General features: G+C 50.8%; 2 protein-coding genes and 1 non-coding gene across 3 annotated transcripts; 1 reads left to right on the plus strand and 2 right to left on the minus strand.

Moving 5' to 3' along the window:
• Positions 1 to 8,767: 8,767 nt before the first annotated feature.
• TRNAK-UUU (transfer RNA lysine (anticodon UUU)) lies at positions 8,768 to 8,840 on the minus strand. Its single transcript has one exon. It is a non-coding gene; the product is annotated as a tRNA-Lys (tRNA).
• Positions 8,841 to 11,871: 3,031 nt separating this feature from the next.
• On the minus strand, positions 11,872 to 12,763 carry LOC127036788 (histone H2B 8). Its single transcript, XM_050928007.1, has one exon. The coding sequence runs from the start codon at positions 12,698 to 12,700 to the stop codon at positions 12,320 to 12,322; it is 381 nt and encodes a 126-aa protein (XP_050783964.1). The 5' UTR covers positions 12,701 to 12,763; the 3' UTR covers positions 11,872 to 12,319.
• A 322-nt stretch (positions 12,764 to 13,085) lies between these two features.
• On the plus strand, positions 13,086 to 14,124 carry LOC127036786 (histone H2A.J-like). The gene has a single exon (XM_050928004.1). The coding sequence runs from the start codon at positions 13,117 to 13,119 to the stop codon at positions 13,504 to 13,506; it is 390 nt and encodes a 129-aa protein (XP_050783961.1). The 5' UTR covers positions 13,086 to 13,116; the 3' UTR covers positions 13,507 to 14,124.
• The last annotated feature ends 374 nt before the right edge of the window (positions 14,125 to 14,498 follow it).

Below are 14,498 nucleotides of genomic sequence, written 5' to 3' on the forward strand. Positions count from 1 at the left end.
AGAGGCAGTGAGCCAGGAGCCCAAATAGACTCCCTTTGCCTGTAGACGGAGATGGGACTGGCTGCAGGGAGTTAGACACAGGGAACCTGAGTGGAGCAGGGCTGGGAAAAGGCAGAGGAGCTGGGGAGCTCCAGCCTGGAAAGCCCCAGGCTGTGGCCTAGCATTGGGCTAATAGGTACTGGAGGTTATAGGGGGCAACCCAGGGGTGGGCCAAGGCAGCAGGTCCAAACCCAACCTTGCCAGTGATGAGTGGCTGAACTGCAGTCTGCCCCAGGGCATGGGGGCTAGATAATGGCTGGCAGTAACCATGCACTGAGATGAGGTGGGGATAGTGGGTGGGGGTTTCCCGGGGAGAGGAGACTCTGAGAGAAAGGGGTTACTGCTCGGGGGCAGCACCCCAGCTAACAGGGCACCGGGGTCCTGAGAGGGACACTTGGCCAAGAGGCAGCGGGTCACTGGCCTGCAGAGGGAGCTCCAGAGCTGGAACGAGCTAATTCCCTGAGAGACCAGCAGGAGGCGCTGCAGGGGTGAGTCCACACGTCTACAGCGCTTACTGAACTTTTTTTCCCTATTTTTGGTCTTTTGTTTTTGTTAACTGAGGACAGCCCGGCTTTTCTGTTATATTGGGGGGCTCAGTGTGTGCATGCGTGTAAAAGCACCTGGAAAATCCATACCAGGAATGCTATAGAAAGAATAGTTACGCAAATCTAAGGGCTTTTTCACACCCCTGAGTGACTTAAATTACATTGACTTAAGCCAGAGGTCACCAAACTATGGGGTGCACCCCACCAGAGGAACATTCTGGGGAGTACGGGTGTCTGTGTGTGGGAGGGGGGCGGAGGGGGCAGGTCTAGGCCATCCTCCTTGGGGTGGGGAGGGAGCATCACCCAGCCCCCTCCCCAGCTCTGCTCCTGGCCCCGCCCCCAGCCACTGTCCTGGCTCCTGGCCCCACCCCCAGCCATGGTCCTGGCTCCCGGCACCGTGCCTGGCCCTATCCCTAGCCTTGGCATGGCTCTGCCCCAGGCTGCGGGCCCCCATCGTGGCCCAGATGCAGCTCCACTCCCAGCCTCAGCTCCGCTCCCAGCCCCAGATGCAGCACCTGTATGCCAGTCTGCATCCCCCCACCCTCACCCCAGGAATCACGGCCCTGCTCCTGGCCCCAACTCCGGGGAGGGGGTAAGGGGTACGGAGAGGGGGAAGAGGGGTGTGACCCTCAACCTCTGGGGACCAGTTACTTAAGGGATAGCGTAGACAAGCCCTTAGTGGTCCCAAATCTCTGCCCTGTGAAATGACTGAAGCCTCATCTGAGAAAGCGTTCCAACGTTCTAAGTTGCTAGGTATAAACTGTATAAAATGCGTAAAGTCGCTGTAAGATCTGTATCTATACTGGCGCGTTGCTGGGGAGGGCATGGAGAAGGATCAGCAACACACTAGTGAATGCCGAGACTATGTCCACATGGCACTTCTGTTGATACAACTTTTGTTGGCTGGGGTGTGAACCACCCTCCCGACTGACATAAGTTTTACCGACGAAAAGCCGCGGTATGGCCAGCACTTTGACAGTGAGAGATGCTCCCCCTACGCCCCCGACAAAGCTACTGCTGCTCGTTGGAAGTGGTTTCAGAGAGCTCTCCCGCTGGCCAAGTCCAGCTACATGGGAGAATTTACAGCGGCGAGGTAAGATACTCAGTGTCAACATTGCCTAAGGAAAAAACAATGAGAAGTCCTTGTGGCACCTTAGAGACCAAATTTATTTGGCCATAAGCTTTTGTGGGCTAAACCGCACTTCATCGGTTGCATGGAGTGATAAATACAGTAAGCAATATATATATCACATGAAAAGATGGGAGTTGCCTTACCAAATGTGTGGGGGGGTCACTGCTAGCGAGGCCAATTCAATTAAGGTGGAAGTGGCCTATTTTCAATAGTTGACAAGAAGGGGTGAGTATCAGCAGAGGGAAAATTACTTTTTGTAGTGACCCAGCTGTGACAGGGCAGGGAGTGGGGACGCATTGACCTAGGGATGTTGCGTCTGTGGTGGGGCAGGGAGTGGGGACGGATTGACCTGGGGATGTTGCATCCGTGATGGGGCAGGGAGTGGGGACGGATTGACCTGGGGATGTTGCATCTGTGGTGGGGCAGGGAGTGGGGACGGATTGACCTGGGGATGTTGCATCTGTGGTGGGGCAGGGAGTGGGGACGGATTGACCTGGGGATGTTGCGTCTGTGGTGGGGCAGGGAGTGGGGACGGATTGACCTGGGGATGTTGCGTCCGTGACGGGGCAGGGAGTGGGGACGGATTGACCTGGGGATGTTGCATCTGTGGTGGGGCAGGGAGTGGGGATGGATTGACCTGGGGATGTTGCGGGGGAGTTTTACTGGTGCTATCTGCATTGGTGATGGGATATCAGGGGGTGACTTCACTTGGGGGATGATACCTGAGTATGTAACCTGAGCCAGGAGGGAGGTTGGGGCCAGGTGACATCTTCTGCCCGGGAAACTGGACAACGGCTGGAGGAGGAGCCAGGGAGTGACTGGAGGAGATGACTGGGGGGGGTTTCAGTTTGGAGCTGGCTGGGGAAATGGAGGGAGACCCGGCACCAGGGTCCAAGCTCCCTGCTCCCCAATATGGACCTGACTGAGGGGTCCTGTTGTCTGTACCTGCAAGTCCTGTTTTGAGCCGTGTTCCTGTCATCTAATAAACCTTCTGTGTTACCGGCCGGCCGAGAGTCCTGGTGAATTGCAGGAATCCGGGGGTGCAGGGCCCCGACTCCCTCACTCTCCGTGGCACCAGCCACTCCCAGTCTTTATTCAGGCCTAATGTGGTGGTGTCCAGTTTGCAAATGAATTCCAGCTCTGCAGTTTCTCATTGGAGTCTGGTTTTGAAGGTTTTGATGTTGAAGAATGGCCACTTTTAGGTCTGTTGTTGAGTGTCCAGGGAGATTGAAGCGCTCTCTTACTGGTTTTTGAATGATACAATTCTTGATGTCTGATTTGTGTCTGTTTATTCTTTTGTGTAGAGAATTCTTCTGCCCAAAGAAATGTTAGTCTCTAAGGTGCCATGAGGACTCCTCGTTGTTTTTGCTGATACAGACTAACATGGGAGCCACTCTGAAACCTAACACCTAAGGAAGAAGCTTTAATTGGCTTTAAGGTGTTTTAAATGCAAGTGCTAATTTGGTCTCCATACTGAGATATTCAGCCAGCCACAGCTGGTTTGTACTGCCTAGGCAGACAGCACTGATTAGAGTTTATAACTAAATACGCAAACCTGCTTTTTGGGTTTCTGTTTTAGATTTTATCAGGGTTGATCTTCTCTTGGATTAATCTGATGGCTTGACTTAATTGACGGCTGGATTCCAAAGCAATCTCACCGTTCACGCTTGGATGGACTACTTTGACCTTAAACTGTGTGCCGGTGTAATTCAACCCTTCATGCGTGGTGTCGTGTGTATGGCAGTTTAGCCGTCGTCATGTGGGTGCTTGTTCACCATTTGAATAAAATATCTAAAATGGAGAATTGAGTCCTGTTTCTTTCAATAAGCAACATGGGCCAGATCCACAGAGAATTGACACTGTCCAAATTAACCATTTGGCACTAAGAGAGGACTAGTTGCGGGCACCTATCTCAGCTCCAGCTGCACCCTGTGGGGCTCAGAGCATCAAAAGGGAAACTAAACTCCCCACCCAGGGAGTGTGGGTGGGGCCAGAGTGGTTGAGGGAGGTGATCAGAGAGTGTCTCTGAGTAGCAGAGGTGAGAGGGGGTTCCGCTCCTGTCTGGATTAGGGTCAGTGCCTGGTCAGGCCCATCTGAGGCTAGGGGCTTAGGCTTGAAGGTCTGTAAACGGAGGTGAAAAGCTTATACATTTTATCCGCACTGGGGAGTCAGCTGAGTAAATGTATTTGTGTTAACGGGAAAGTTCTGAAAGAGGGCAGAGTTAAGGTTATGTGGGAAACCTTAATGAGGTATTTCACGAACTTGAATTTGGCTGAAGCATAGGTTCTAGAAGAGCCCAGTATCCCACCAGGCAACTTGAACTCTGCACTGATGACATTTTTTGCCCTTTAATGCAAGGAGGGGAGGCACTGGCTGCCCATTAGACATTAACCAGCTAGCAAGGTGGACTCCAGGGCTAAACAATTAGCAAGAAAACAGTAACATTACCCATCAACAAGGACTCCTTTAAAGCAAACCATATAATGCCTATCTTCACCGGAGCAGCAAAGTGACTCAAAGCCATTCCCTCTGGAGAGACGTTCCCCACCTCCATCCTGGGTCTTTGCTAAACAGAAGAAGCACAAGAAAAGCCAACTGAATTCACAGGAAGTCCCTTCCCCTCCAGACCTTTCTGATTTGAGGGGTGGCCACATGGTTTCAAACACTGTTGTCTCAGACAATCTCTCTCCCACAGCCTCAGGCCTGAGTCCCCATGTTACGTTCCTGCGCTGCCCCAGTTCCCATCACACTCAGAGCCGTGGGGCACCAAGAACCCAGGGTGTTTTCCCCCTGGGGGGCAGTTTGCTGCAGACCACAAGGTCACAGTGTGAGGCAGGGCCCCAGGCATCTCTATGGAAGGTGCAGAGGAGGGGGTTGCTAGGCCTGGGGGGCTAATTGAGAGCATCTCAGGGGATTACATGGACACATTCCCCTGCTTGGCAACTGGCTGAAAGCACAGGCCTCGCTGCAAGCAGGATTTGAACCTTCGCAGGAAACCCCCAGGGGATTTCAAATCCAACATCTTAATCACCCAGCCATCACCTCATAAGACCACCAGCCCTGATTTCCCCCATGCTTTGGGGGCTGGGTTTGCTAGTTGAATGCTGCATTTCAGACTCCGGGCATTGCAATTATTTCATAGAATCCTAGAAGATTAGAGTTGGAAGGGACCTCAGGAGGTATCTACTCCCATCCCCTGCTCAAAGCAGGACCAGCTCCAACTAAATCCTCCCAGCCGGGGGCTTTGTCAAGCCGGGCCTTAAAAACCTCTAAGGAAGGAGATTCCGCCACCTCCCTAGGGAACCCATTCCAGTGCTTCACCACCTTCCTAGTGAAATAGTGTTTCCTAATATCCAACCTAGACCTCCCCCACTGCAACTTGAGACCATCGCTCCTTGTTCTGTGATCTGCCCCCACTGAGAACAGCCGAGCTCCAGCCTCTTTGGAACCCTCCTTCAGGGGGCTGAAAGCAGCCATCAAATCCCCCCTCACTCGTCTCTTCTGCAGACTAAACAAGCCCAGTTCCCTCAGCCATTCCCGGTAAGTCATGTGCCCCAGCCCCCTGATCATTTCCTTGCCCTCCGCTGGACTCTCTCCAATTTGTCCACATCCCTTCTGTGGTGGGGGCCCCAAAACTGGTCGCAATACTCCAGGTGTGGCCTCACCAATGCCGAATAGAGGGGAATGATCACGTCCATCGATCTGCATCCCCATCTGTGTGATGGGAACTGGGGCAGTGCAGGAACCTAACAGGGGGACTCAGGCCTGAAGCTCTGGGAGAGAGATTGTCTGAGACACCAGTGCTGGAAAACACATGGCCACCCCCTAAATCAGGGGCCTGGTCCAGCCATGTGTCTGAGCTGCTGGGATTCCCTCCGACAGAGCCCCGGATCGCAGCCTGAAAATCAGCATGTGATGCTGCCACTCGTTCTCCCTGAGTTAGAGAATCACTCCTGCATGGCTGGCAGGGCATGCGGGCACCGTGCAGCCCGTCTTGGCGTGAGCTCTTCTCCCGGCAGCTCTGGGCCCAGCCGAAAGCCCTGAAAAGGGCTGTGCTGCCGGGCTATTTGCACCAACACCTCACACGTGTGGCGTGTCCAGTGGTAGCTGGGTAAAGACCCTTCACTCCCCGGCAGCCTGGGGTCCATCCTCCATTCCCGGAGAGGCCCAGGGTGCTATTCACACCAGCCAACGTTGGGTGTGCGCCGAGGGAAATCAGCCCCAAGGGCCCCTTCCAGCAGCCCCGGGAATTCATTTCAGCTGCTGCCTGGAGGGAAAACACATCTGGGAACAGAGGTGAGGGGTGATCACCCCGTTTTCACCGGGGCTGTGCGGACTGGGGCCTGGTGCTTTTCATGCCTGATGGCGTGGCGCCACCGTGTGGCCAGTTTCTGTCGCACCCTTTGATTAAAAATGCCTCTTTTCACAGGCCACGTCTACACTACAGCATAAAATCGAAATTATTAAAACCGGTTTTATAAAACTGGTTTTATAAAATCGATTTTACGCGTCCACAGTAGGGCACATTAATTCAGTGGTGTGCGTCCATGGTCCTAGGCTACCATCGATTTCTGGAGCGGTGCACTCTGGGTAGCTCAGTAAAAGAATGAGACCAATAACTTCGATTTCCGTCCACACTAAGCCTAAATCGATATAGTAATATCGATTGTAGGGTTACTCCTCTCACTGGGGAGGAGTACAGAAATCGATTTTAAGAGCCCTTAAAATCGATTTAAAGTGCCTTGTAGTGTGGATGGTTACAGGGTTAAATCGATTTAATGCTGTTTAAATCGATTTAACGCTGTAGTGTGGACCAGGCCACAGAAACTTTCTTTTCCTCACGGGGGCAGGTTAATCTACCCAGTGTAAGTGATTCTGCGGCAGGTCTGGAGGGGGAAGGGACCATTTTCAGGGTTATTAAATTAATGTGTTGTGCCTTCTGTGTGTAAACACACACACACACACACACACACACACACCTCTCTCTCTCTCTCGCTAAATTTATCTATCTCCAGTAGGAGAACACTTCCACCTCTTTGGTCACTCAGTAACAGACTTAAAGTGGCAATTTTGCAACAGAAAAGCTTCAAAAACAGAAGCCAACGAGAAACTGCTGAGCTTGAATTAATATGCAAACTAGATACCAATAACTTGGGCTTGAAGAGAGACTGAGAGTGGCTGGGTCATTCCACAGATTGAATCGATTTCCCCATGTGAAGTATCCTCACACCTTTTTGACAACTGTCTGAAATGGGCCATCTTGATTATCACTACAAAAGTTTTTTTCCTCCTGTTGATAATTGCTCATCTTAATTAAGTAGCCTCTTAGAGTTGGTAATGCAACTTCTACCTTTTCACGTTCTCTGTATGTGTATATATCTCCTCACTGTATGTTCCATTCTATGCATCCGATGAAGTGGGCTGTAGCTCACGAAAGCTCATGCTGAAATAAATTTTTTAGTCTCTAAGGTGCCACAAGTCCTCCTCTTCTTTTTGCGGATACAGGCTAACACGGCTGTTACTCTGAAACCCTTGATTAGCTGAGGCAGTTTGAGAACCTCTAGATTAAGTCGAGACTTGTGGTTTTCACGCAGGTGATGCTTGTTTGACTCCTGGTCGGGGGGAAGAAACGAGATTTTGCTCAGCGAGAAGGCAGGCAGTGTGGCCATCAGGTCCATCTGGCCATCCACATGCCTCATTACTGACTGGCATCTGTGTGGTCAGGACCACCCGGGGGGGGGGGGGAGACAAGTGGGGCAATTTGCCTCAGGCCCTGGGCCCTCACGAGAATATAGTATTATATAGTATTGCAACTTTTTTTTTTAATGGAAGGGGTCCCCGAAATTGCTTTGCCCCAGGCCCCCTGAATCCTCTGGGTGGCCCTGTGTGTGGTCCCTGGCACAACAGGATCCCCAGGGTCTGTAAAGAAGGCCCTTGTCTCGATCATATGTGAAAATTGTGTCCTTCATCTTGAGAGGCCTTTCTGCCACACGTGGTGCAACAGAGACCCTGGTCTCAGTCAAGGTCTGTGTTGGTTGGTTATTACCCCAACCCAGTCCAAGTGTGCAGAGCAGGGGGGGGGCGATAGCAGCTTCAGTGGTTAAGGGCCACACACCACTTGTGGCCATTAACCATTCAAATTTCGATCGACCGCAGCACCCCTAGCTTTGTTGCTTTCGTGATCGTCATTGTGATTTTCCTGCTCTCTCTGGCGTAATCTTGGTCTTTTCCTTACCAAAGCATATAAAAACAAACAACCCCCCCTTTTACTTTTATTCTTTACTATTCCTTTTCTTCACGTTGTTGTTGGTGTCACTTAAGGAACATGCAACCACACAAACCAGACCATGCAACCGTTCTGGGTCCATGCAGCACCTCCCTGAACAGGATTTGTAGCGCTGCAGCCACCAACAGACACCAGAGCAGGGGCAGGCAAACTTCTTGGCCTGAGGGCCGCATTGGGTTTTGTAAATTGTATGGAGGGCCAGTTAGGGGAAGGGGACATGGCCCAGCCCCCACCTCCCTCCCTGCTTCTGGCCCTCTGACAGCTCCCCCAGACTCCTGGCCCATCCAAATCCCCCTGTTCGCTGATGCCCACCCCTCAGCCCCCTGACTCCCTGGCCCAGAACCCCTGCTGCCCCATCCAACCCCCTCTCCTTCCTGACTGCCCACCCCCAGGACTCCTGACTGCCTGTTCTCTGCCCTCTGACCACCCTGCCCCCTATCCACACCCCTGCCCCCTGCCAACCCCCCCCAACTCCCCTGCCCTCTATCCAACTCCACCTGCTCCCTGCCTGCTTACCGCGCTGCCTGGAGCACCAGTAGCTGGCGGCACTAGAGCTGTGCTGCCCGGCTGGAGCCGGCCACGTCACCGTGCAGCGCAGAGACCGGCTCAGGCCAGGCGCTGGCAGCCCCGCAGCCCAGAGTGTCACCTCCCAGGGTAGGAGCTCAGAGGCTGGGCAGGAAGGTCCTGCAGGCTGCACTTTGCTCAGCTCTGGTTTATGGGAAAATGTGAATGGGATAAAGCACAGGAATATAAAATAATTTTTATCGCCCGAACAGGGACTTGAACCCTGGACCCTCAGATTAAAAGTCTGATGCTCTACCGACTGAGCTATCCGGGCTCTTGGTTCACATGGGGAGGCTTTATCTTTTTAAACGTACGTCCTGCTCTCTGATTGGGCAAAAGATTAGCCAATCGGGGGAAGGGGGTGGGCACTGCCCCTGCAAACTGAAACCCTGCGCAAGAGATGTGACAACAGCCCAGGAAAGGGACCCCCCCCCCGGGGGTGCAAATCTCCGCTCTTGTAGCTAAAGGCAGGGGCACGGGGGTGTCATCCTGCTGCTCAGCACCTGATCATTAATTACCCTTCTAGCAGCAGCCTAATTACTGAGGAGGGGGAAAGGTCTGAGTGATGCAAGGAGGTGATTTGTCCAGGATTGTCAACCCCAGATACTCAAAACTAATGAGTTTGGCTCAGCAAAAATCACCAGCTTGACTTTAAAATCATGAGATTATGTAAAAATAAGAGACTCGAGGAGTTCATTTGTTTGCCTTCTGCTTTTGGAGCCTTTAGGGTGCCCATGGGGTGGGGTGTGTGTGTTGCATTTTGAAGCTTTCTCCACAGCCACCAGGGCCAGACACTTTATGTTTGCTTTAAGAAGGAAGGCTGAAGTCAATCCCATTGCTCACCTGACTCCGGGAGCTGGGGCTTTAAGGAAAACAATAATGATCTTTTCAGAATGGTAGCTAGGTGAATCTGTATCAACAAAAAGAATGAGGAGTACTTGTGGCACCTTAGAGAGGAACAAATTTATTTGAGCATAAGCTTTCGGGGGCTAAAGCCCACTTCATCAGCTTTAGCCCCCGAAAGCTTATGCTCAAATAAATTTGTTCCTCTCTAAGGTGCCACAAGGACTCCTCGTTCTTTTTAATGATGATTGTGAGACTGGTGACAAAACGATGAGAGTTGACAGCCCTGTTTTTCCATATTGTAACAATACCTTGCAAAGGGTGTTAGCAGAGACCCTAACATAGTAGTGATGACACTCTCTAGTGCCGTGGCTCTCAACCAGAGGTTTGTGTACCTGTGGGGGTACCTAGAGGCCTTCTAGGGGTCCACCAACTCAACTAGATATTTGCCTAGTTTTACAACAGGCTACAAAAAATGCACTAGCAAAGTCAGTACAAACTCAAATTCCATACAGACAATGACTTGTTTATACTGCTCTATCTTCTATACACTGACATGTAAGTACAATATTGCTATTCCAATTGATTTATTTCATAATTATATGGTAAAATGAGCGTCAGCAATTTTTCAGTACTAGTGTGGCTGTGACACTTGCGTTTTTTATGTCTGATTTTGTAAGCGGGTAGTTTTTAAGTGAGATGAAATCGGGGGTACGCCAGAGAAATCAGATTCTTGAAAGAGGTACAGTGCTCTGGAAAGGTGAAGAGCCACTGGGCTAGAGTCACTTAGCCCTTTGCAGAGAACCCTCATCAATGCAGCTAAAATGGTGAGTGCGAAAGACTGAACTAAACGTTTCGCATGTTACGACTGCAGAATCAGCGAAAACTGAGGGGAGGTCGCCAGTCCAACCTATTGGGCTGAATTGCGTCCATTTAAAAGAACTCTCCAGAAAACAAAACATGCTATTTCGTATTCCGCCCCAGGAGGAGCTACATTACTGCATCCAAAACGTTTGTATTAACACCGCAAGTACTGGACTTGAAAGCACTTGGAAGAGAGAATATTTTAAATACATTTAATATTTACTTTTTGCTAAATAACCTAACGTTTTTGGTGTGGCAGTGAGCCAGACTTCAAGACCCCTTTTTTGGGTCGTTTCATTTTGCGGCAGGCTGAAGGTTCAGCCCCCCCCCCCCCCGTACAATGTGTAACCCTGAGATCTGTTTCAGAGTGGTAGCCGTGTTAGTCTGTATCAGCAGAAACCCATTGCAGTGGGTTTTAGCCCATGAAAACTTATGCCCAAATAAATGTGTTAAGTTTCTAACGTGCCACAAGCCCTCCTAATTGTTTTCCCCTGATATCTGTGTAGACCCCAAACCCAAGCATCACGTGCACACTTTGATCTTAGCATGGTCTGTGTATGACCCCCATATTCCAGATCACATCATTCTCCAGAACAAGCCCCAGCACTCCCTTGCTCTTCTACATCTGGGGGTCAGTTTATGATTTCAAGCCCAGTGTGATGGACTAAAAGGCAGATCTTAGGCCTGGGCAATACCCTGAACATTGCCCTGAAGCACTTCACAGATTTTAGTGCCTTAAAAAAAATTTTTTACCTCCCTCCCCCCAAATAAAAATAAAAAGTAGCAAAAAATATAACAGATAAAAATAGCATTGTTGTTACAATACAACATATACAATCCAGTCAAGCCAAGCCAGGGTGTCCTTATCAATGGCTATTGAAGGGAGCAAGACCTCTGTAAAGCTGATTTCAGAGCAGCAGCTGTGTCAGTCTGTCCGCAAAAAGAACAGGACTTGTGGCGTCCAGTCACTGCCTGACGTCAAAGATCAAGACCGGCCGCCCCCGGCGCTTTGGTGTGAAACATTCCCTCTCCCCCCGGACAGGGGTCCCTGCGGGGCCCTAGCAAAGCGGGGGACCTCAATGTGTCCCCCCCCCGCTCCCAGCAGGGGACCCGCATTTAAATGTTTGCCAACCCAGCAGCGAAATTAATAGACTGACCCAGCCCGCAAGGAAAAATAACCCTACAACTCACTTCACTTTGATTCCCCCACCCTCCCTCCGTAGTTGCAAGTGAAGACGGTCCCTCGCTCAGCAGCGGAGATTTCACCGACTAGGGATTTCAGGTCGCGCCTGGGTTTCCCCATCTCCCCTTCCCGGGGTGGGAGGGTGGCAGCGAAAGTGGGTATTTGGCAAACATCGCTGCTTGTCCAGGGCGAGATTTTTGTTAGCAGAGGGGCAGAATCCTGTCACTGACTCTGGGTTACTGCGAATTATGCACCCTGACTTTTAACAAATCGTTTATGTGGGGGTCATCTAAGCACTCTATCCAGATATAGAGACACTTCTTAACCTGTGTATTCTACAGCTAGTGTTAAAATTCTATTCGGTTTTAATATTTGATTTTAATAAGCACTTAGTACGGGATAAAGAAGCACCACAAACTATCTGATTATTAAATCCTACAGAAGCCACTAACGTGGCACAGGAGAAACTCCCCCAGTCTACAATATTTAAAAAGTTGCACTGCCTTTTCATGTCAGGCGCAAGCAAGCCCAGCCCAGCGCAGCCCGATCCGGATCCACCTCCCACTTAAAGTTACTTAACATAAACAGACAATTAAAGGAAGTAAGAAGCCAATCAAGACTTGCTGAAGCCGAACACGACCCGGCAAAGCCCCCAAACAAGCAGCAGATTGAAGAAACCAATATGCACTTAGAATAACCAAAAAAGTCCAATATGTGCTCTGCTAGGAGCTACCGTGGCAAGACAAGTTGCTCACGCAACGTACAGCGATTGCAACCCTCTCATGGAGACAGTGGGTGGCTCTTAAAAGAGCCTTTGGGGTTTTGAAATTGACGTCTCTTTGGGGGAGAACCACGCGGCGCGGTTACTTGGAGCTGGTGTACTTGGTCACGGCCTTGGTGCCCTCCGACACGGCGTGTTTGGCCAGCTCCCCGGGCAGCAGCAGGCGCACGGCGGTCTGGATCTCCCGGGAGGTGATGGTGGAGCGCTTGTTGTAATGCGCCAGGCGAGACGCCTCCCCGGCGATGCGCTCGAAGATGTCGTTGACGAAGGAGTTCATGATGCCCATGGCCTTGGAAGAGATACCGGTGTCGGGGTGAACCTGCTTCAGCACCTTGTAGACATAAATGGAGTAACTCTCCTTCCTGGTCTTGCGGCGCTTCTTATCCCCTTTCTTCTGGGTCTTGGTCACCGCTTTCTTGGAGCCCTTCTTGGGCGCGGGAGCGGATTTCGCCGGTTCAGGCATCTCGGTCACTAGTCACACAGCAAATAACTAAACTAGCAATGCAATAATCCACTCGGCGGAGAGTCCTGTATTTATAGCGCCCCTATGCAAATGAGGGTAGCCTAATTCCAACCTTCCTATTGGCTGGTTACATGTTGGGCTGCCATTTGAAGTCATCACCTAAGATGCAAATAGCCTGACTCCAAATGCTGCGCTGCTATTGGACGTCAAACGCCTCTTTCTTTCCCGATTGGCGGGATTGCGAAGCGGCTTTCTCATTGGGTGTTTTGGAACAGAAGCATGAGGCAGCCAATCAGGAGCCGCTCGGCCTATCCCCGTGAGGCAATAAAAGGCCGGCAGCGCCGGCTTTTGACAATAGTTGTATTGTGTGTGTTCGCGCTGAGTTGGAAGTGGTCTGGGGTTAGGGAAGCGGCATCATGTCTGGCCGTGGAAAGCAAGGCGGGAAAGTGCGAGCCAAGGCCAAGTCTCGCTCCTCTCGTGCTGGGCTGCAGTTCCCAGTCGGGCGGGTGCATCGGCTGCTGCGCAAAGGGAACTATGCGGAGCGAGTTGGAGCTGGGGCTCCCGTGTATCTGGCAGCGGTGATGGAGTATCTGACCGCTGAGATACTGGAGCTGGCTGGTAACGCCGCCCGCGACAACAAGAAAACCCGCATCATCCCGCGGCACCTGCAGCTGGCTGTGCGCAACGACGAGGAGCTGAACAAGTTATTGGGGGGAGTCACCATCGCGCAGGGTGGGGTCCTGCCCAATATCCAGGCGGTGCTGCTGCCCAAGAAAACCGAGAGCCACAAAGCCAAGGGCAAGTGAGCGCGGATACCAGTTCCCCAAAACCAAAGGCTCTTTTAAGAGCCACCCACAATTTCAGAAAGAGCTGGGGATCGCTCCATGTGCTGCGGAAAGAGGAGGTGGGAGTGGCTAGAGAGAATATTTCTTTGTTCTCCTTGTTATGCCCACCTAGCATAGTTTTGGAAACCCTGTTCTGGTCTTGCACTAATGAGATCCCAGAACTACACACGTGGGTGAGTGGTTGTAGCTGCTGTGTCTCCTGGACCCCTTCCATCCTAGAGTTTTCAAACAGACCAACCTACACCCAGGACTGAAAACATTTCAAACTCCCCTAAAGGCAGTGCCTGGTTCATTTGGGGTTAAACCCTTTTTTATGCTCTGTTGTGCAGTTTTATTATTTTCATCTGGGATTGCTGTGCAGTGGTGCAAATAAACATCACACCCTGAAAACATTGGACTAAGCTCTGTCCTAAAAGTGCACAGAAAATATAGTCAAGCTGAGGAAGGAACCAGGCATCTGGGACTCAAGCTGTGTGTTTTAAGCCCTGGACCAAGGCTATCTGCTAAAGAAAAGGTGTAATTCACAACAGCTGTGGGTCTCCGCATTGCAAGAAATTTGAATTAAATTTGTTGCAAGTTTATCTGGCTAGCTGGCACATTACTTTTTGTGTTTTACTGGATTTTATGCATTATTTTTGTCAGTTGTAGGCAAAGTTAGCTGGGAGTGTTCTTGATACTGTCAAGATAACTAGGGATAATTAATTGTCAGGCCAGCAACTTTCTCAAGTAGTTGTTCCACTTGTCACTACTTTCAGATGGATCAAATCACTTCTTAACGTTGTCTGTATTAAGCTGAATAGAGTGAGCTCTCTGGGTCTATCACTGGGGAGAAAAATTATGCTACTATACAGAAAGAGTGTCTAGCCACTGTATGCAGTCTAAAAGATTTGCAGTCATGTCTACATGGGAGGACGTTTACTGTGTGGACACAGACCATTCACTCCTGTGGTTAT

This window comes from Gopherus flavomarginatus, chromosome 18 (genome assembly GCF_025201925.1).
Source record: "Gopherus flavomarginatus isolate rGopFla2 chromosome 18, rGopFla2.mat.asm, whole genome shotgun sequence".
Classification (NCBI taxonomy): domain Eukaryota; kingdom Metazoa; phylum Chordata; order Testudines; family Testudinidae; genus Gopherus; species Gopherus flavomarginatus.